The following is a 22,437-nucleotide window of genomic DNA, read 5'->3' on the forward strand; positions in this document are numbered from 1 at the left end:
TGTGACTAAACAGCTGCAAGACTGGGCAGGGCAGAAACTTCCCTCCACAATCCTCACACTGAGATATCAGGATGTCATCAGAGTCTTAGAAATGCATTGGACATCAGAGGTACCTATGCTTGTGTGGATTATGTCAATCCTTGTTCACTATGTTAGGAACTGAGAATTTTATTCATGTGCCTTATTGATCATTAATGATAAGGTGCATGTAAGCAGAATGTTTACAAAAATACAATAATGTGGTGAAAATAATAGATCTTCTCACTAGACGGTCTTAGATTCTGATTCTCCTTTTCAATATTTTAGTGTTATGTGCAGTATAGGAAAAGCATGTTCACAAAAATGTACACAGTTGATATTTTAAGATTTATTTTTATATTTTATTTACGCGTATATTTGGTTGTATATATGTGTGTGAAGGTTGGAAGTACATCAGAGACTCTTAGCAACCCTGGAATAGGAGGGACAGGAGGTCATGGATTACACACTTCAAGGACTCCAAATGTGGTTAACTACACAGTTTAGCCTTCTCTCCAGCCACAGTGGAGAGTGTTTTTATTAACATCTTCAAATCATTTTAGTCTTTTCTTTTCTTTTTTCTTTCTTTTTTTTTCCTTGAGGTAGGCCAGGAAGTCACAGACATCGACATGCCTCTGTCCCCTGAGTACTGAAAGAAATCCACGGACCACCAAACTGGGCACACTGAAGGGTTTTATCTTGGATACTTCATTAGGTTCATTCAAGTGTAACTTACAATCTGGAGCTTAAAATATCATCATATCCTTCATAGTAGCTGCATCCATGTGTAGGGAGGCACTGTAACCCCGCCTCCTAGAAGCCCCTACAAGTGTGCCTGGCCACGCCCATGAGTGCGTGGTCTTGGGAGGTCGAAGATGAAGCGGGGGCAATTCTTAAGGTGCTCCGGACAAGTGGAGACCCCTTCTCTCTCTGGCCTTCCTAGCTTGCTGCCTCCGGGCATGCTCTGGCTTGCGTTTGGCTGGTGTTATCTGAATACAGAAATCTTAGCCTTATAGACTACGGATCGTCCTTTGTGCACGCTATACCTTGAGCACGTTATATCCATGTACATAGAAGAATCAAGTTCACTGAGTACAATTTGTAGTATTAAATTATATTTTTTAATTTAGAATATTATTGAGCAAGTTTGTCAGTGGGCATAACTTTAAAAGAATCTTCATCCTAAATGACAGATAGAGAGTAAGTGCAGAATTTCCCCTATTCACTCTTATATCTGGGATGAGGCTGACTGGCTTCTCTAAGAATTCCCAGTGGAAGTGACATTGACCATAAGTGTCATGAAAAGATTAACTACTAGGGGAGCTCACTAATGACTGCTGGAGAGCTGCATAAGACCTAACCAGGACTCCTGATGTGGATGTCACTGGGGGGGTGTTAGGCAGTCTATGGGGCCGCTGGCAATGGAACCAGTATTTATCCCTAGTGCATGAACTGACTTTTCTGGATCCCATTCCCTATGGAGTGAGACTCTCTCAGCCTAGTTACAAGGGGGGGGGAGGGCCTGGGTCCTGCCCAAATGATGTGACAGACTTTGATGATCTCCGATGGGAGGCCTCACCCTCTCGAAGGAGTGGATGGTGGTGGGATGGGGAGATAGTGGGCAGAGACAGAGGGAACTGGGTTTGGTATATAAAATAAGATTGTTTTAACCTAAATAAAAAATCATTAAAAAATGATTAACAACTGGGAGAGGAATTTCAAAAACCCTGCTTCCCCACCACAGATCCTACTCTGAGCGCGGGTATCCTGAGAGCAGTGTCTGGGGACAAGTTGTTCACCCTGATACCTGTAATTGTCCTGTTGACAACGTCTTTCTGAGTCCTAGCCCAGATGCTGATCTGGCTGACAGGATCAAGAAAACAAAGGGAAGCAAAGACACACGTCTCTCACTGAAGTGTCCAGATCTGGTCTCTGACTTGGGGTTCCCATGGCCTCACTGTTATGTCATGGTCCTTTCCTGGCCAGCTCAGTTCCCCTGCAATGAGCCTTGTGTTCCTGGTGATCTTATCTCACAGGAGCCTGGGGGAGGCAAGGAAATTAGAATGGGAGTTGGCTGCTGTGTCAGTGGTCATACAGTTCATGTCCCAAGAGTACACAGAGGAGAAGAGACAGGAGCTGAGGAGGATAATGTGCTTCTGACAGAACTGTGAGGATTCCCAGCTCAGACATCAGCACAACATCCCCATATGTCACCAGGCAGATGCCTCCACAGACCCCTAAACCCATGCATCTGCCACAATACTCTGGACAAAAGCCTTCAAGACAAATGCAATGCATTCCCTTCCTGGTGCTCTACTGCCCTCTCCTGGCAAAGCTTCAAGGTCAGCTGGCAAAGCACATAGTTAAGGGACTCAAGCCCATTTTTGCAGCTGAGATGCATAAAAATCATTTCTCACAAAATGGGGGCAATGCCTGAACCTTCTAGCAAACTAAAAACAGTAGAGAGACTGCACACCTATAAATGTGAGGGCATTAGCACACTGAGATACTTATCAAGGACTTTTCTCTTTCTCTTTTTGTTTTGTTTTTTGGTTTTTGGTTTTGTTTTTGGTTTTTTTGAGACAGGATTACTCTGTGTAGCTTTTGGAGCCTATCCTGGCACTCGCTCTGGAAACCAGGCTGGCCTCACAGAGATCCGCCTGCCTCTGCCTCCCAAGTGCTGGGATTAAAGGCATACGCCACCAACACCCGGCTCTTTTTCTTTGTAATCAGTATATTAAAGAGACATTCACACATTTCAGACATAGTTTGAATTCTGACATCCAGACTTAAGGACATGAACATATGGTGACTTTAAGCATTCATTACGACTATTCATCACAATTGGCAATTATATCAATGCTACCTTGAGATTACTTTGGAGCATAAATGAAATGGTTTAAAACCAGCTTACAACATGCATAAAGAACACTTTATACATGTGTATTACTTCTCCATGTGCAGGTCTTTTCACTGTGGCAGCTACTAAACAGGGCTTTTCATGCTGAGATGGACTAGAAGACTCCATCTCTCTCTGAACATGGGGCAGGTATTGAGCATGGTTAAAACCCTGCTAAACTCTGACCTCACTGTTAATTTTAATAAGTTCTATGACTGAAGAGATGGCTCAGAGGATAAGAGCTTTGGCTGCTCATCCAGAGGTCCTGAGTTCAATTTCCAGCAACCACATTGTTGCTCCCCACCATCTATAATGAGATCTGACGCCCTCTTCTGGCCTGCAGGCATATATGCAGGCAGAACAATGTATACATAATACACAAATAAATCTTAAACAATATTAATGAGTTTTATACATTTATATTGTCAGCCCTCTTCCTGATGTTAGTTTTCCTTTAATAAGCAGACACTGAGGATGGGACAGTTTGACTACAATTATCAAAGATTGGACTCCCCTTTGCTGTTGGAGGCACCTTGAGTAAAGCCACTGTTTCCAGACAATGTGATGAAACAACTTAACAAAAAAGCAACTTAGACACTCTGGCTCAGGGAACATTTCAGAAAGGGAAAGTCTCTTAGGAAAGTTAGTGGCTATATCCATAAAGCCCCACCCACATGACTGCCCTAAGATGAGCTGAAAAAGGACAATACCAATAGACATCTCCAAGCAAACAGAAAAAGGTGCCCGTGTCCTCAACCCTACACAAAGAACTGCAGACACCTAAGGAAAGCACACCAACCAGTTATCCAATACCACATGGCCAGCCTTGAAAACATACATACAAGTTACATTATACAGACGTGGTGGTTTGAATAGGAATGGCCCCATAGGCTCATGTGTTTGAATGCTTGGCCCATAGCGAGTGACACTATTAGGAGGTGTGATCTTGCTGGAGGAAGTGTCTCACTGTGGAGGAGGCAGGCTTTGAGGTCTTATATGTTCAAGTTATAACCAGGGTGGCTCACAGTCTACAACTTCTGCCTGATGGTCATGATGTGGAACTCTCAACACCTTTTCCAGAATCGTGTCTGCTTACACTCTATGCTTTCCATCGTGACGATGATGGAATAAACTCTGAAGGTGCTGGGCCCTGGAATTCTACCCTGCTGAGATCACCCGGACCTGCCAGAGGGATGGGAGCAACCAGAATCTGGACATGGAGGTGATATAGGCCAGGCCTGCAGGAGACAGAATCTTCCAGAAGTGGGCAGCTGTGGTGGTGACTACTGGGAGGAGCAGAGCTACACATGCCATGTGGATCATGGAGAACTACCTGAGCCCCTCACCTGAGGCGGGGTAAGGACTGGAAGTGAGCACAGAGCCTATCATAGTGAGAGTGGGAGACCTTGGGAGAACTGTTGCAGGGTCATGACTGACAGCTGGAGGTCAGAGGCCTCACTGTTCCTTCCATTCTTCTGTCAGAGCCTCCTCAGCCCTGTGTTCCGATCATGCCAATTGTGACTGCCCTGCTTCTTGGACCTGTACTTACGGAAGCTGTGGTGGCTTTTTTGATAAGAATGTGGAGGACTAAAAGGAGGAGAGGGCAGGGTCTCAGTTTGTGTCTCTATGGGAATATCAAGGCCAGCTGAGAGTGTGCCCTGCCCCATGAGAGCAAAGTTTCATCCACAGTGGCTTTTTCTGACTTGTGCTGATGAGCTGACATTAACCCCATTGTGAAGCATAAAGGGAACAATGAGCAGATTCATCACTGCAATGATAGAGGCGGCAGACACCTGATCCTCAGCTCTCAGTGGTCAGATGGAAAAGTTCCTACTTGTAAGAGATATGCAGGAGTCCAGTTAGTCCTCTTCATGTACAATCTCCCATCTTCCTTCCTCACCTTTCCTGGATCTGCTGTCACCGTTCTGGAGACTTACCTGAGATGAACCCAGGAGATTCTTCTAGTCCTTCTAGATGTTGATGCTTCCATGAGCTCTAATAAAAAAGATTATTCCCAGGGCTATGTGAGGCAGGTCTGTTAAGTCTTGCTCATCCTACAATGGGGACTGATCCCTGAGACACCTTTGGCAGTATACTCTCCAGGAGGCCATGGAGATTCTCAGCCAGCCCAGACCTCCTCATTTAGTACAAGTGTCAATGTGTTTCATCTGCTCTTGTATCAATTTCCACTTGAAGATAAAGTCCGGGGGAAGTCCAGCCTGGAGTTACAGATTTAAAAGTGACACCCAGAAGGCCTGGTGTGAGACAGGGAGAGGTCAGAGAATAGAACTCTGGAACTTGGGGACTCTGTGGTAGGGACAGTTTGAGTGTGTGATGGGCTGTTTAGAATGTCACCATTTAAGACACTGATCATCTGTATTTCTTCTCTCTCTCTCTCTCTCTCTCTCTCTCTCTCTCTCTCTCTCTCTCTCTCTCTCTCTCTCTCTCTCTCTCTCTCTCTCTCTCTCTCTCTCTCTTCTTGGTTTTTGTTTACAGGATAAGACAGCTAGACTGAGCCGAACAGGATTTATCTGCTTTCTTTTCCCTCTGTGGCCTCAAGAACTGATGACTTCTCTTCCTGCATCTGACTGTTACTATGTGTCTGTCTCCTGTGGGTACACTGTAACCAGGTGATGAGTGCAGCCCTGCCCTGAGCAGCAACAAGTCCCATCCACACACTGATCACGATTCCTTCTCCAGTCACCATGGCTGTTCCAACACAGGCTGGGCAGGCAAACCTCCACCCCTGATAGTTTAGTTTTTGCTGCACTACAATTTAATGCATGTTCCTTGATATTCAGCAGTTTTATGGGTGTAAAACATCTTTCAGAGTGGGTATTTGATTAGTGTACGAAAGATGAGTAAAACTTGATGGAGAAAATAAACTCTTAGAATCTTATGGAATCCTGTGTACTGTGCTAACTCCATTGCCTCTTGTGAGAGTTGGAGGCTGTCTGGTTCTTAGTGGACCAGACACCCGGGGCTTTCACCTACTCCCTTCCAACTCTGTCATCTTGCTATCTCCTAATCTATGTTCTTTTAATGAATGTCTCTTACCATGGGATGTGATCAAAAGGTCCCAACCATTTTTATGTTCTGTCCAGTGTCTGTGCTGCTCTGACATGGTGTCCATCAGCCTTTCAGTCCTGACTCTGAGGTTCCATCAAGAGATTTTTAGATTCCTGGTTCTATAGGAATTACATGTTTTTCAGGTCTTTGTTTGAGACTAATATGATTGTCTTATGTTGTCAACATCCACTGACACAACTAGGAAGTATTTCTGTTGTTGTCCAACCATGGATGTCTGTCCCCATATCTATTAAGAGTTCAAGCCTGGTTTCTGACAGAGTAGGCGCTAGAATATGACAGTAATACCAGACAGAGTAGACAGTGCCAACCACAGAATTATAAGTTCAAGACCACCCTGGGCTTTGTTCTGAGTTCCTGTCTCCAAAGGAAGTCATTAATATACAATAAATAGATGAAGGGATTAAAAAAGTGTAATTTGAACCAGAGACTGACAGAGCTCTGCTATGCTAATGTCAACCCTCAGAAATCTCAACTGAGTATTTGAATCTCAGGCAGGAAGTAGGATGATGTAAGGAAAGTTATGTGGTATATACAAGTAGGGCAATACCTGATGACAGACTGCTTAAATCCCTAGAGTGTTTCACAGGTGTCACTGTGAAATCCATAGGATTTCAGGTCATCCATTGAGTTTCAGTGACACTGGAAACCCTTCCATATGAGGTAAGGAAATCCTATGTTAACACCTCTCTACAGAGAGGGTCTCAGCTGAGAGAGTAACAGGAATGGTGTGGATGTAATGAATAGTATTCTGTGTTAAACTCGGGTAATTGACAGTCTAGACACTTTATACAATGCTTGAGAGACAGAGAATCTATTCCAGTTCCAATAGAACATTAATCAAGAAAGAGCCTGTTTGTGGCCCTAAAGCACAGTTGAGCATTTTCTCGATGTGATTATCTGGATCCCAGAGGTAATGCACAGGGCAGATTCTCAAACTCTTTTAAGCAGTACTAGGAGCAGAGTCCCTAAAGAGAGGAACAGGGGAGGAAAGTCAGTTTCTGATTCATGTGATGGGTTCTTCATGAATGGGTGTCTACCTAACAGACTACCTGTCTCCCTTGGGAGCACATTTCCCAGCAATCCCTAGAGCAATCCCTAGGACATGGCAGAATCTTCCATCCATGAGAGGACGAGTGAGCTCATCTGCTCCTTTCCCTCATCTCTCTATAGGTATCATGGTGCTTGTTTTCTTCTTGTGTGGAGAGCTTACGTAACTTTCTTTTGTATCCTGCTGATCCATTTCAGCATCCATGCTGACCTGACATCCTGGCCAATATATCTCTTATCAGGGTCCAACCTGGAACAGAGTCAGATGCTGGCCTCACAAAGCTTCCCAACTCACACACTATGTGGTATTTCAGGAAAAGTATCCAGGGCTGGCCTCTGGGATGCTACTTGGAACACAAGCCCTTCAGGCAAGGATGTGACTCCCAAGATGAAGTCTCTGATGCAGTGAAGGTAGTGTATTGGTCCTGACAGGAATTGGAGAAGAAGGTCACCTAGAACCATGGCCCCATAACCCCAAAGTATCCGGGATCTCAGTCCAGCTAGTAGAACTGAAACAATGTCTCAGACATGATTGTACCCTACGCAAATCACAATGATAAGAATTCCCAAGCCTTGCATGTTTCCACTGATAAGATCAAATGTGCATTGATCCTCAAGAACAACTTTTGACCCCATGTTACCGTTATTTGGCATTATCTTCAAGAAGTTAGGGTCTCAAAACCATCACTTCCTACAACAGACAATATGTAGTGATATGAGCCACACAGGCATGTTTACCTTTTATATCCACATGAAGTGTGTGAAGACATATTGAGGTCAAAATGCTATAGTGTAGCTAACATGTTGCCCCCTGTGTTGGGTCTCAGAAGAACATTTCAAACAAGTCCAGGACATGGATATGGGTAAATCAAGTTGTCCTCAGACACTGCCCTGGGGATACCAAGCCAAAGAGCTGGATCACAGTGAGGAGATGAGTTGTATGGATTCATGGTTCCCAAGAGTTGACCTTTCCATTATGTGACTAAGGATCTCTCTCTCTCTCTCTCTCTCTCTCTCTCTCTCTCTCTCTCTCTCTCTCTCTCTCTCTCTTATAGAAGCCAATCAGCCTAAACCAGATGAGTGTTATAAAGTGAAGAGAGACCAGTCCTGACCCAGTCTCTACTTATAAAGTAAAAGGAAAACCCCTGTACCCCACACCCTTCAACTGCTACTCCTGGATCTGTCTTTGATCCAGAATCATCTGTGTGATAAAGGAAAGAGCCTCTGTCCCTCTGGACAGAGCTCACAGTTCAGCTTCTGGGAAAATGTATTTCTGCCTTAACTCAGCATGCCTCTCCCCTGTTCCTCAGGGGAGAACTGGGCTCTGCAGTGATCACCATATCTAACTGACACTGTTTGGGAGCAATTACATAAAAACAGGAAATGTTTCCATGTAGAAACCATGAGAGAACTAATCATAGTCTGTCTCAAACTACAAAACAACCTATGGTGATATATTGTTTATGATTTATTAAAGCCACTAGAAATCAAAACAGCAGAGGAGCCCATACTAGTTAGCCATAGAAGTCAGGCACAATCTTTAATCCCAGCAGCCAGAGAGCTAGGTGGTGGTGGTACACACTTTTAATCCCAGGACTCAGGATTAAGAGGTAGAAGGATCTCTGTTAGTTCAAGGCCACACTGAGCTACATGAAATTGATCAAGGCCAGGCGTTGGGGGTGCACGCCTTTAATCCCAGCACTCGGGAGGCAGAGGCAGGCAGATCTCTGTGAGTTCGAGGCTAGCCTGGTCTCTAGAGCGAGTGCCAGGATAGGCTCCAAAGCTACACAGAGAAACCCTGTCTCGGAAAAAAAGAAAAAAGAAAAAAAGAAAGAAAAGAAATTGATCCAGTCCTAAAGAGAAGCAGCTCACACATGGATGATCTCAGAATCTGGGATCACACACCTTTAATCCCAGGACTCATGAGGGGTATTAAGACAAGAACAGGGTCTCAGAGCTGGCCTACATTCTCCAGCCACTTTGAGGATGGGAAGACATTGAAGTCTGAGGATTCTCTAGTCACACTGAGGAAAGGCAGCAGTCTGAGGTTTGGTGGAGTCAGGATCACCTTTCAGATTGAAGCTTGAACCCCAACATCTATCTCTGGGTCTTTTATTTAGTATGTTACAACAATGTTGAGTTGCATGTGTTGTGTTGAACAAGGAGAGAATTCACTCTGCAGAGTCACAAAGGACAGTGCCACTTAGGACAAGGCAAGTTGTAGGTGTCAGGTGATGCACATTAAGGGTATTGGACAGGTCAGGGGACCATTTTACTATGGTGCTTATCCTGTCCTCACTGTGAAGGTGAGCTGTGTGCTATGACAGAAGATTTTTCAGGACTCCAGGGATTCCTCCAGCTGGGCTGCAGATCAGGGAGTTCAATAACTTCTCCCAAGAGCAGCACCAGTTGGGAGCAAGTGAGCAAATAATTGAGTCTCTAGGGGATTTTACCATTGAAACCCTGTCCCCGGTTTCATTTTAGTTTTGTTTATTCCACCCAAGCTGGGATTATCTGGAGAGGAACCCCAGTTGTTGAAAGGCTTCCTTTAGGAGAATCTGTTTGGCATTTTCCCAGTTAGTGATTGATGTGGGAGGGCTCAGCTCACTGTTCATGCACCAAAGGCTGGGAAGATCATCCTGGATTATATAAAATGCAGGCTGAAGAAGAAAGTTAGCAGCTTTCTTCAATCCCTGCTTCAGGTTCCCTGCCTTGACTTCCTTCTAACTTTTGCAGGGGTGGATTGTGACCTGGGAATTGAAAGATGAAGTCAACTCCTTTTGGTTTCTGTGTTTTGTCATAGAAAAGCAGAGTAACACCGGGCAGTGCTGGCTCACACCTTTAATCCCAGCACTCGGGAGGCAGAGGCAGGCAGATCTCTGTGAGTTCGAGACCAGCCTGGTCTACAAGAACTAGTTCCAGGACAGGCTCCTAAGCCACAGAGAAACCCTGTCTCATAAAAACCAAACCAAAAAAAAGAAAATGAAAAAAAGAAAGGAAGGAAGGAAGGAAGGAAGAAAGAAAGAAAGAAAGAAAGAAAGAAAGAAAGAAAGAAAGAAAGGAAGGAAGGAAAGCAGAGTAACCCACACCACCCTTTGGCATGTATGACAACTTCACAACTACCCAAACTCTTTTTTGACAGAGGGCCCATGTTTACGGTTGAGTTGTAGTTTTTACTTATGTGTGGGTTTGTGTGGGCAAGTTTCATGCCAATCGATTGGAGGTGCACAAGGAATCCAGAAGATGGCATCAAATCCCATGGAGCTGGAGTTACAGGAGTTTGTTCACAGCCCTTTGTTGATGTTTGGAAATTAACTCAGGTTCTCTATGAGAGCAGTTATCATTTTAAGAAACGAAGCCACCCTTCCAAACACAGGATAATGATTCTTCTACTCTTTGATGAATCCCAGGGCCTGGAACAAGTGCTGGCACTTTGTAGATTCTACAGCATTACTGGGGAGTAGATCTGAGAAGCAGACCTCCTAAAAGTAAAGACTAGAGAAAGAAGGCAGGTTGCTTGTTGATGTGGTGGATATAATCTCTCTCATGTATGTGAGACATTTTATACTGCCTAGGCCTGGATACGTTTCTCTAGTAAGTCCCAGAACCCCCTCTACATCTAGGACACAGCGTCAAGGCTCTGGGCAAGTGCTGAAAATGAGCCATATCTGACCTCACAGCCTTTAGTGTCAGCAGAGAGGGACAACTTAGGTAGAGGAAGTCTCCCTCGTTCTGCATGCCTGTTGCTTCCCATTTCCCACTCAGCCATGCAACAGTTATACAGCCATGGGAGCAGCCCCAGGTCACAGACCCAAACTCTGGCACCAATATAAGATCAGAACTAAACAGTGATGACTGTGTGCACACAGATGTGACAAGAGGAGGACACATCTGCATAGGACCCAAGAAAAGGATAAGGGTAAGTACTCTGGGTCCTTAATCGTAGAGATACTAAAATGGTGTCCATAGCATGGGTGGTATGATGTTCTCTAGAAGTTCCCCATGGGTTTACAGAGTATTGTGGTGCATGTCTGGGTCTGAGGGTCTGTGCAGGGTCAGCCTTGTATTATAGGGAGACTCTGGTGGTATTTGTGCATTGGGAATCATCAGAGATATCTCAATAGTAACATTATGTTTCTCAGCTCCTGCTTATTTTACTATTGGTCTTTCTTGGACATAGTGTGTATAGCCATTGGCAGAGCAGCCATCTCCCATCCTAAATTCTTTCATCCTCCCACAGATCCCTCTCATCTCTGATCACCAGGTAGCAGAGGATTAGTGCAGGCAGCCTCATCTGGACAGTAAAAAACCGTGACACAATGAAACCACAGAATCAGGACACTTTAGTGAGGTACACAGTCCTTTTTTACTTTACTTCCTTGATCCTGTCAGCTATACCAGCATCTGGACTAGGACTCAGAACGATGTTGTGAATAGGACCAGTACAGTAATCACAGTAAGCAACTTGTCCCCAGACACTGCTCCCAGGATACCAGGCCCCAGGGGTGGGTCTGAGGCGGGGAAACAGGGCACTAGAGATTCCTCTCACACTAGTTAATCTTTCCATGACTCAAACCACCAGGTCTCTGTCACTGCCACTGGGGATCTTAGAGAAGCATCATCCTGAAGATCAGAGTTACAAAGTGGACAAGGACCAGTCTGGACTCCCTCCAACTAGGCTACTTCGCTACTCTTTCCTCTGAGGCTGGCTTCCTGCAGCCCTGGTTCATATTCAGAGTGGTGGGCTACTTGTTAGACAAGCTGATTGTGGGAAACAATAGAGATCTTGTTCTTGCTCTGCCCTTATAGCCTGAGCAGAGAAGGTGACTTTCACCAGGTAGATAGCAATCCAGCGACTCAGCAGGGGTCTTTATAAAATGTCACTTGGTCACTGCTTTGATTGACTATTGACTGGAGAACTTCTCCATAATCTCTCCTGTTGTTTGTAATTTTTTTAATCTCTTGCTTGCCTCCTCTTCTCCCCCTTTAATTCACTTATTTTTAATTTTTAGTTTGCTTGCTTGTATGTATTTAGAGATAGAATTTATCTGTGTGGCCCTGGCTGTCCTGAACTTCCTCTGTAGACTAGGCTGGCCTTGAATTTAGAGGTCTGCCTGCCTCTGCCTCCCGAGAGCTGGGATGAAAGGCTAAACCACCATCACGTGGCTCATTATTATTTGTGCACAATACTTTTTTCTGCATGTGTTCTGAGCTCTTTGACTTGGTAACCAGGGAGCAGTTCCTGGAAACAACTTGCTCTACCTTGATCCATGTCCTGTCTTTGCTCAGTCCACTCTTCTAAATCGAAGCCTGGGGCCAATATGTCAGCAATTCTATAGCATTTTGATTTCAGTATGTCTCCACATACTTTGGCCTTGTGTCGATCTAAAAGGTAAACATGCCTGTGTGGATTATATCAGGATATTCTGACTGTCTTAGGAACTGAGAGTTTCAAGACACTAACTTCATTAAAGACAATGCCAAATACTACAGCCTGGGATCTAAAGTTGTACGTGATATCAAGGCACATTAGTTCTGATCAGAGGGGACATGATGGCCTTGTAAATTCTGACCCTCATGATTGTCATTAGGACAGTGGTTCCTGAGTACCTCTTTCCAGTTCCAGTAGCAGAACAGGGATCTCTGGCCCTTTGGAAAATGGCCACTGTGGCCCTGGGAGACCGTCGTATACTCCCCATACTCGGGACCCTTCTGCTTAACTCACTGCATCTGAAGCATCAACCAAGGAGTCACTTCCCTGCCTGAAGGGCCTCTGTTCCAAGTAGCATCCCAGAGGCCAGGACTGGATACTTTGCTGCTGAAATACCACACGGAGAGTGAGTCTGTGGGCAGTGTGAGGTACCCTCCTGGCCAGAAGGTTAAGTTAGCATGGAGGCTGAAAGGGATCAGCAGAATAGACCAGAGAGACGTGTAAGCCCTGCACACAGGTAGAAATGAGAGGACCAGGCCACCTCCACTGAGATCAGGGGATGTGGGGAAGCTGAGCTCACATCTCCTCTCTTGGATAAAGAATTGCTGCCTTGTCCTGTTGTTGAGGGACTCTAGGGTTTGCTGAGAAATGGGCCCCTTGCCTGAGGCGGGTAGTCTGTTCCACAGACACACATACAGGAAGAACCCATCACATGATTCAGACACCTGAATTCCTGTGCCATCTCCTTCTTTTGGGGCTCTGCTCCTAGGACTCCTTAACAAGAGTTTGAGAAACTGTCATGTGCCTTACCTCTGGCATCCAGATTATTACACTGAGAAAATGCTCAATTGTGCTTTTAGGCCACAAACACACTCTCTCTAGATTACTGTTCTATTGGAGCTGGAAGAGATTCTCTGTCTCTCAGGCATTGCATCAAGTGTCTAGATTGTCAATTACATGAGTTTTACACAGAATACTATTCATTATCTACACCATTCCGCTTGTTCTCTCTGCTGTGACCCTCTCTGTAGAGAGGTGTTAACACAGGATTCCCTTACCTCATATAGAAGGGTTTCCAGTTTCACTGAAGCTCATTGGAACACCTGAAATCCTATGGATTTCATAGTGACAACTATGAAACCCTCTAGGGACTTAAGCAGTCTGTCATCAAGTACTGCCCTATTTGCGTATTCCACATAACTTTCCTTACCTAACCTACTTCCTGCCTGGGATTTAAATACTTAATTGAGATTTTGTAGAATTGAATTAGCATAGCACAGCTTTATCCATCCCTTATAATATTTACTTTTTTAATTGATTTACTTTTTGATTAAATTTTAATGACTTCCTGTAGAGATAGGGTTTCAGTACATAGCCCAGGTTAATCTTGAACTTGCAAACTATTTCTTTTGGCAGAGTTCCTCCCGCTGGTATTACTGACATATTATAGCCCCTAGTTTGCCAGAATCCAGCTTGGACTCTTAACAAATTTGGTAAGAATACCACAGAGATTCGTGGTTGGACAATGAGAGAAACAGTCCCTACTTGTGTATGTTGATGAATGTCGTCAACAGAAGACTGAGAGCAACTCAAACAGAGAACTGAGAGCAAATGTAATTCCTGTAGAACCAGGAATCTAAACATCTCTTCACAATCAGGCCTGAATAGGCTGACTGACAACATTTAAGAGCAGCACAGACACTAGACAGACCCTACAAATGCTTGAGATCTTCTGATCACATGTCTTGGCGGAAGAAGTATACTGAAAGAACAGGGATCTGGAGCTAGCAAAATGACACAGGTGGGAAGTGTGTTTGCGTGTGAACGCCCAGGGTGGGAAGAGCAACAGTTGTGAACACACAGCCTTCAACTATTGCTAAAGGCAACACGGTTAGCACAACACAAATGATTCAGAAAGGATCTGAGACTTTATTTTCTCAATCAAGGTTTACTCATCTTTAGTACACTAATCAAATACCCACTCTGAATGATGTTGTGTAACCATAAAATGCTTAATTTCAAGAAAGATGCATTAAGTTGTAGCTTGGTGAAAACTAAACTATCAGGGGTGGAGGTTTGCCCGCCCAGCCTCTGTTGGAACAGCCATGGTGACTGGGGAAGGAATGATGATCAGTGTGTGGATGGGACTTTTTGCTGCTCATGGCAGAGCTGCACTCATCACCTGGTTACACTGTACTCACAGGAGACAGACACATAGTAACAGTCAGATGCAGGGAGGGAAGTCAAAAGTTCTTGAGGCCGCAGTGGGAAAGGAGAAAACAGCCTGTTAGGCTGAGTCCAGCTGTCTTATCCTGTAAAAGACAGAACAAGAAAGAAATTCAGATCAGTGTCTTAAATGGTGACATTCTGAACAGCTCATCACATACTCAAAGTGTCACATTCCCAGGAATGCCCATTCTCCAGGGTTCTATTCTCTGACCTCTCTCTGTGGCAGACACTGCCCTTTAGGGTGTCACTTTTTAAACTGTAAAGCAAGACTGGAAATCAAGAAAAAAAAACTACCTGTCAGTGGAAAGTGATACAAGAGCATATCAAAGCCTCTTAAGATGGAACTAAATGAGTAGGTATGTGCTGGCTGAGAATGTTCAGGAAATCCTATCTTTATGCCCCAGCTCTCTCATGGATGAGCCATCACTGTAAGACCTGGCAAGTCTGAACATAGATGCTTTATCATCTTTTACCCCTGGGAAAATCCCTTTTATTAGAGCTCATGGATGCATCAGGATCTAGAAGGTCTAGAAAAATCTACTGATTCTTATCTCAGGGAAATTTCAAGAACTATGATGGCAGATCCAGAGAAGAATGAGGAAACATGATGGAAGATTGCACATGAAGAGGACTAACTGGACTCCTGGTTATCTTTTCTCAGTAGGAAACTTTCCATCTGACCTGTGAGAGCTGAGGATCAGGTCTCTGCCACCTCTATCATTGCAGTGATGAATCTGCTCATTATTTCCTTTATGCTTCACAATGGGGTTAATGTCAGCTCATCAGCACAGGAGAGAATAAGCCACTGTGTGCATGAAACTTTGCTCTCATGAGGCAGGGCACACTCTCAGCTGGGCTGCATATTCCCACGGAGACACGAACTCAAATCCTGATTTTTTCTTACCTTTAGTCCTCCTCTTCCATATCAGAAAAGTCACCACAGCTCCCATTAGCACAGCTCCAAAAACCAGGCCAGCAACAATTGGCATGATGGGGACAGAGGGCTGACGAGGCTCTGAGGGAAGAATGGAAGGAACAGTGAGGCCTCTGACCTCCACCTGTCAGTCATGACCCTGCTCCAGTTCTTCCATGGACCCCCACTCTCACTGTGATGGTCTCTGTGCTCACTCCCAGTCCTTACCCCATCTCAGGGTGAGGGGCTCAGGCAGCCCCTCATGGTGCACATGGCATGTGTATCTCTGTTCCTCCCCAGGAGGCACCACCACAGCTGCCCACTTCTGGAAGGTTCCATCCCCTGCAGGCCTGGTGTCCATCACCTCCATGTCCTGTGTCTGATTGTTCCCCTCCCTCTGCCAGGTCAGGGTGATCTCAGCAGGGTAGAAGTTCAGGGCCAAGCACCTCAGGGTGATTTTCCCATCAGCTCTGATCTTGTGAGTTACATGTATTTGTGGTTTTTCTGGGGGAAACAAATTGAAGAATCCAGTCATTTTGCATTCTTCCTGGGACCCATCAGTGCTCCTGTGACCTTGTTTTGAATGGAAGGCAGAGTTGGCTTGAAGGGGAGATGCAGACCCCACCCCACCCATCAGCCTAAATTCAGGATATGGATCGGGTAATCTATTCTTTGCAAAGTTTCATAACCAGCATAAGCCAGCACAGAGCAGGAGACTCCTGATCTCATTCTAGGAATATGGGCTTCTGGTTCTGAGTCAGTGGACATGAAAGACTCAGAAACACTGGGGACAGACCTCAGAAGTTATTGTGCATGGACAATGAACAGGCTTGAGAGAGGCCATGTTTCACAATGCTTAACTGACAGACTTTACTGCCCTGAGAGAAGGCTTAGCCCTCTGGAGAGTCCCTCTCTCTAATTGAATCAGGAAGCCCATGACACTCTTTCCCCTGTTGATGCAAGACCGAGTGTTCCAGCTGCTCCCTGCTGAGGAGAAATCCTCAGGGGACAGGGGCTCCAGTTTCAGAGCAGATGGGGAAGTATCTGTCACTACCTGTTTTCAGCAAAATCTGCTTCCCATAGTCCAGCTGTTCGAGGAGCATTTCAATGCATTCATCCATCAGGTAAGTCTTGACCATTTATGCAAAACGTGTCTTTTCCCACTGTTGCCTGAGCTGTTTAGCGGCCTTGCCAGCCGAAGTCCAGGTGCGCAGGTTCTCATTCAGTGCGATGTAATCCTGGCCACTGAAGGTTAATTCATGGAATCCTCGACTGAAGTACCCTCCAGGCAGCACCACGCAGCCATACGTCCTCTGGACTGTGTGATACCCTGGCCAAGCACTCTCTCTCAGCCACTCCCACAGGGCCAGGTTCCTGGTGGGGGGTGGGGGGGCTTGCAGTGGGTCGGTCCCTCCCACATGGCCTTTCCAACTAGCCAGATTTGGACTTAAACTGCTCAGAAACCCATGTCATTTTCCTGTGGATCTCTGGAGCCTGGTGTCCATGGGTTACATTTTCCTTATGTAAATCTTGTGCATGGCCCCCTCGGAGAAGCCTTCGGGGAGCTTGAAGGTGGGGATTTCTGATTTGGGTTTACTCACCAGACATGCTCTGGTTGTAGACGTGGAGCACTTTCTTCATTACTTCTTTGAAGAATTTCTCTTCTCTCAAGATGCTCTGTGTTTCCTCCTCCCAATACTTTGGCTTCTGCTGATCCAGCCACGGTGCCCGATGTTGCATCCTCTGACTCTCTGCCCTGCTGTCAAATCCCATGAATTGTGTGTCGTTCACATAGCTGACAGAGATGAACTGGGACTCCTCCAGGCCAGGCCAGGTCAGGAGGGTTTGGAAATGGCACAGCTGGTATGTACCTAGGAGCATTGGGTCTTTAGACCTCTGTCCTCCACATAGTCCATGCCAGTCCACGGACCCAGGCCCAGGGGACACGATAGAGAAGGGAACAGAAGTTTCTGGCTGGGCTAGGGAGGAGACAGAGTTCTCTGGTCTGCACCATTATGGGTAGAGATCATCTGCTTTCCCAGGTTAGGTCCTTTCCCCTCAGATTTCCACACTCACCATTTGGATGCTCGGTCAGGGCCAGGGTGACCAGGAGCTGCAAGAAGAGAGCCCAGGTTGCAAGGGTCTTCATCCTACTTAAAGAGCAGAGACTGAATTGCTGCAAATCTGTGCTCATCTGGTGATCTTAATAGGCAAGAGGCTGATTGGCTTCTCTAAGAATTCCCAGTGGTAATGATAGCATTGGGATTGGGTCAGGGAAATATGAACTCCTGTTAGAGAAATCTCTAGGGCTCTCCTGGCTCAGATCCAGCTCTGGGACCTGGTATCCTAGGAGCAGTGAATTGCTCACCTTGATTCATGTTCTCCTGGTCCTGGTCACAGTATCCTTGTGAGTCAAACCGAAGGACCATAGAGTCAGCAGTTCTCAAACATTGTGATGTCAGGATGCATCTATGCAGGTTCAGAAAGGGATTGTCCCTCCAAGGCACTCACCAAGTTAGGAAGTGATAATTCTGAGGCTGACTGGCCAGTAGCTTGGCTGGAAAGATAGTTGGGACTTTCAGGGGGAAAAGAGAGCAATTCAGAATGATTCTAGGTATGAGAGAAAGAGGGAGAGAGATGCCATGAGACACAGAGGGAGTTGGACATACAAAATAAAAGAAAGGTAAAAAGCCATGAGGCAAATTGTACACTAATATAAATGGGTTAATTTAAGTTATAAGAGCTAGTGGGCCAGGCCTAAAGCTAAGGCCTTGTTTTCATAATTCATAATAAGTCTCCCTCTCTATATTTGGGGCTGGTGGTGGAAAAGAAAGTGCACCAGAACTCCCAGTCATTCTCATGTCAAGGTCTCTACACACACTTAGAAAGTGAATGGATCTAAATGTAATTTTACTTATGTGGATTTTATCAACCCATATTTACCATGCTATGAACCGAGAATTTTAAGATATTTGCTTTGCTGAAGATAATAACTAATTGTGCTTAAAAGGACACTTTAAAAGAGGATTAGCTATTTTTCAAAGCATGATTAGGGTAGAAGGAATAGATTTTTTAAGGATATTTTACATTCCAGCAATACTTTTATCTTTCCTACTAAAAACTAGGTCAAGTTTGTATCTTTTTACCAGTTTTTTTATTTGAAATTTAAGAAACTGCAGCTTAACAGAAATATGTAGGCTCTATATATTTTATGATTATGTGTGTGTGTATGTGTGTGTGTGTGTGTGTGTGTGTGTGTGTGTATTGTCCTGTACCCACTACAGTTGTCTGTAAAAGTGAGAAGATTCAAACTCAGTTCTGATAAAAAAAAAAAAAAGCCTCATTCTCTGTAGATACGGGAAACAAAAACAGAGGAGTCTGGGATGCCCATCTCCTCAGGATGGAGGACAAAAGGACAGACAGCCACACTTACTAGAATCTACAGGAAACACACTGGCCTTTGTCAGGAACAGCTGTCTGGAGTGGTGGGAGATGACCATACATATGTGAAAATATCAGCAAAGTAAAGTAGGAAATTTTACAGACCAGAACAAGGAAACTGTCCTGAGTTCATAAAGGGAGTTTAACAGGAGGAATCATTTGGGGGCATCGGGAAAGATGACCCAAGTGAGAGGGGAAGAGATTATGTGAGAGCCCAGGGTGCCTGAGCAACACCTGTGCACAGCCCAGGCCACTTTTGACTGCACACAGCTTCCAAGTGTTACTAAGGCAACGGAGTTAGCACAGCACACATGATTTCCATAAGAGTCTGCGCCTTTATTTTCTCCATAACCTTTGAGTCATCCTTAGGACCCTAATCAATCAACCACTATGGCAAGAAGTTGCACAACCATAAAAAGTGCTAATAAAGACAGAAGCAGCCAGGCGTTGGGGGCGCACGCCTTTAATCTCAGCACTCAGGAGGCAGAGGCAGAGGCAGGGGGATCTCTGTGAGTTCGAGGCCAGCCTGGTCTCCAGAGCAAATGCCAGGATAGGCTCCAGAGAAACCCTGTCTCGAAAAAAAAAAAAAAAAAAAAAAAGACAGAAGCAACTGGCAGTGGTGGCTCACACCTTTCCACCTTTCATCCGATTACTCCAGAGTCAGAGGCAGGCACATCTCTGAGAGTTCAAGGCCAGCCTAGTCTACAGAGCAAGTTCCAGAACAGCCAGGACTACACAGGGAAAGCTTGTATTGAATAATAATAATAATAATAATAATAATAATAATAATAATAAAAGACAGAGGCATGTATTTGTAACTGGTTGAAAACTAAAGCATATTCAGCAATTGGGGTTTCCCAGCCCTGCCCCTGTTGGAAGTCCAGTGATGACAGGGAAAGACACAAAGGTCAGGGTGAGGATGGGCTTGTTGTTGCTCAAGGCTTGGCTGAACTCATCATCTGGTCACATAGCCACCATCATGTCACATATACAAAGAGAAGGCACAAGATCTTGAGGTCACAGTGGGAGGAGAAACCACAACAAATCCTCTTAGGCTCAGTCCAGCTTCCTTATCCTGTAGAAGAAAAGAACAAGGAAGAAATTCAGATCAGTGTCTTAAATGGTGACATTCTGGACAGCCCATCACACACTCCCCCAATCCCTAGAGTCCCTGTGCCCCAGGCTTCTATCCTCTGCCTTCGCCCAGACTCACACCAGGCCCTTTAGGGTGTCGCTGGACATCCCGGTGCACAGTGATACAGGAGCAGATCAAACGCACTGATACTGGAACGGAGTGAGGAGGTGTGAGCCGGCTGAGAACATCCATGGGCTCCTGTGTGTACTGCCACAGGAGTCTCAGGGATGAGTCCCTAGTGAAACCACTGGGAAGCATGAACATAGCTTGAATATGAACAATTCCTTTCAGTAGAGTTCATGGAAGCACCAGCATCTAGAAGACCTAGAGGAATCTCCTGGTCCTTATCTCAGGGAAATTTCAAGAACTGTGACTGCAGATCCAGAGAAGGATGAGGAAACATGATGGAAGATTGCACATGAAGAGGACTAACTGGACTCCTGGTTATCTGTTCTCAGTGGGAACCTTTCCATCTGACCTCTGGGAGCTGAGGATCAGGTCTCTACCACCTCTATCATTGCAGTGATGAATCTTTTCATTATTTCCTTCATGCTTCCTTCACAATGGAGTTAATGTCAGCTCATCAGCACAAGACAGAAATAAGCCACTGTGTGGATGAAACTTTGCTCTCATGAGGCAGGGCACCACTCAGCTGGGCTTCATATTCCCACAGACACGAACTCAGATCCTGCCCCTTTCTTACCTTTATTCCTCCTCTTCCATATCAGAAAAGTCACCACAGCTCCCATTAGCACAGCTCCAAGAACCAGGCCAGTAACAATTGGCATGATGGGGACAGAGGGCTGACGAGGCTCTGAGGGAAGAATGGAAGGAACATTGAAGCCTCTGACCTCCACCTGTCAGTCATGACCCCGCTCCAGTTCTCCCAAGGACTCCCACTCTCACTGTGATGGTCTCTGCACCCCTCCCTTCTTACCCCATCTCAGGGTGAGGGGCTCAGGCAGCCCCTCATGCTGCACATGGCATGTGTATCTCTGCTCCTCCCCAGGAAGCACCACCACAGCTGCCCACTTCTGGAAGTTCCCATCCCCTGCAGGCCTGGTGTCCATCACCTCTGTGCCCTGTGTCTGATTGTTCCCCTCCCTCTGCCAGGTCAGGGTGATCTCAGCAGGGTAGAAGTTCAGGGCCAAGCACCTCAGGGTAATTTTCCCATTAGCTCTGATCTTGTGAGTCACATGTATTTGTGGTTTATCTGAAGTGAATAAATTGGAGATTTTAGTCATTTTGCATTCTTCCTGGGACCCATCAGTGCTCCTGTGACCTTGTTTTGAATGGAAGGCAGAGTTGGCTTGAAGAGGAGAGGCAGACCCCACCTATCAGTCTAATTTTGGGATATGGATCGGGTAATCTGTCTTTTGGAAAGTTTCAGGACCAGCATAAGCCAGCACAGAGCAGGAGACTCTGGATCTCCCTCTAGGAATATGAACTTCTGGTTCTCACTGGATGGGGACTGAGACTCAGGAACACTGGGTCAGACCTCCAAAGTGTGTGGGCAGTGAAAAGGCCTGAGAGAGATCATGGTTCACAATGCAGATATGAAGGGAACTGCTGCTTAACTGGCAGACTGTACTGCCCTGAGAGAAGGCTCAGCCCTCTGGAGAGTCCCTCTCTCTTGTTGAGTCAGGAAACCCATGACACTCTTTCCCCTGTTGATGCAAGACCTAATGAGCTCCCTGCTGAGGAGAAATCCTCAGGGGACAGGGGCTCCAGTTTCAGAGCAGATGGGGCAATGTTTGTTCTCACCTGTTCTCAGCAAAATCTTCTTGCCATAGTCAAGCTGTGTGCGGAGCAACTTCACACATTCCTTCTCCAAGTAAGTCTTCACTAATTGTTCAAAACCTGACTCCTCCCACTCCAGTCTGAGCATCTCAGCTGCCTTGCCCACCGTGTTCCAAGTGCTGAGGTCCTCGTTTAATGGCGATGTAATCATGGTGGTTGAAGATTAATTCATATTGTGGGTGACGGGACTCTCCAGACATCAAATCACAGCCATACAGATTCTGGATAGTGTGATATCCTGGCCAAGCCCTCACTCTCAGCCACAGGCCAAGTCCCTTGGTGGGGCCCTCCAGTGGCTTGCCCCCTCCCTTGTGGCCTTTCTAATGGCTAGAATTGGACTTAAACTGGACAGAAAACCAGGTCAGTATCCCAGGACTCTCTTCAGCCTAGTCTCCATGGGTCACATTTCACCAGGGTAAATCTCAAACCTGACA

General features: G+C 45.6%; 1 protein-coding gene and 1 pseudogene across 2 annotated transcripts; both read right to left on the reverse strand.

The window, feature by feature from the left end:
* Positions 1-15,541: 15,541 nt before the first annotated feature.
* On the reverse strand, positions 15,542-17,776 carry LOC100758672 (annotated as a pseudogene).
* A 2,242-nt stretch (positions 17,777-20,018) lies between these two features.
* On the reverse strand, positions 20,019-21,833 carry LOC100758961 (patr class I histocompatibility antigen, A-126 alpha chain-like). Of its 2 annotated transcripts, XM_035450582.1 has the most exons (3): positions 21,141-21,833; positions 20,907-21,017; positions 20,019-20,143 (listed from the first exon to the last, which is right to left on the reverse strand). In XM_035450582.1, the coding sequence occupies exons 1-3, from the start codon at positions 21,445-21,447 to the stop codon at positions 20,139-20,141; spliced, it is 423 nt and encodes a 140-aa protein (XP_035306473.1). In that variant the 5' UTR covers positions 21,448-21,833; the 3' UTR covers positions 20,019-20,138. The 2 variants fall into 2 exon arrangements, with proteins under 2 accessions (XP_035306473.1, XP_035306472.1); XM_035450581.1 differs by lacking the exon at positions 20,019-20,143 and having other exon boundaries at positions 20,293-21,017.
* Between the last annotated feature and the right edge of the window lie 604 nt (positions 21,834-22,437).

This window comes from Cricetulus griseus (genome assembly GCF_003668045.3).
Source record: "Cricetulus griseus strain 17A/GY chromosome 1 unlocalized genomic scaffold, alternate assembly CriGri-PICRH-1.0 chr1_0, whole genome shotgun sequence".
NCBI lineage: Eukaryota > Metazoa > Chordata > Mammalia > Rodentia > Cricetidae > Cricetulus > Cricetulus griseus.

What these genes read in the sequence shown, in the direction of transcription:
- LOC100758961 (XM_035450581.1), bottom strand. Translation starts at nt 21,447, where the DNA reads ATGACTAAAATCTCCAATTTATTCACTTCAGATAAACCACAAATACAT. An exon ending in GCCCCTCACCCTGAGATGGG is followed by an intron (nt 21,018 to 21,140) that starts GTAAGAAGGGAG and finishes TTCTTCCCTCAG; the next exon opens with AGCCTCGTCAGCCCTCTGTC.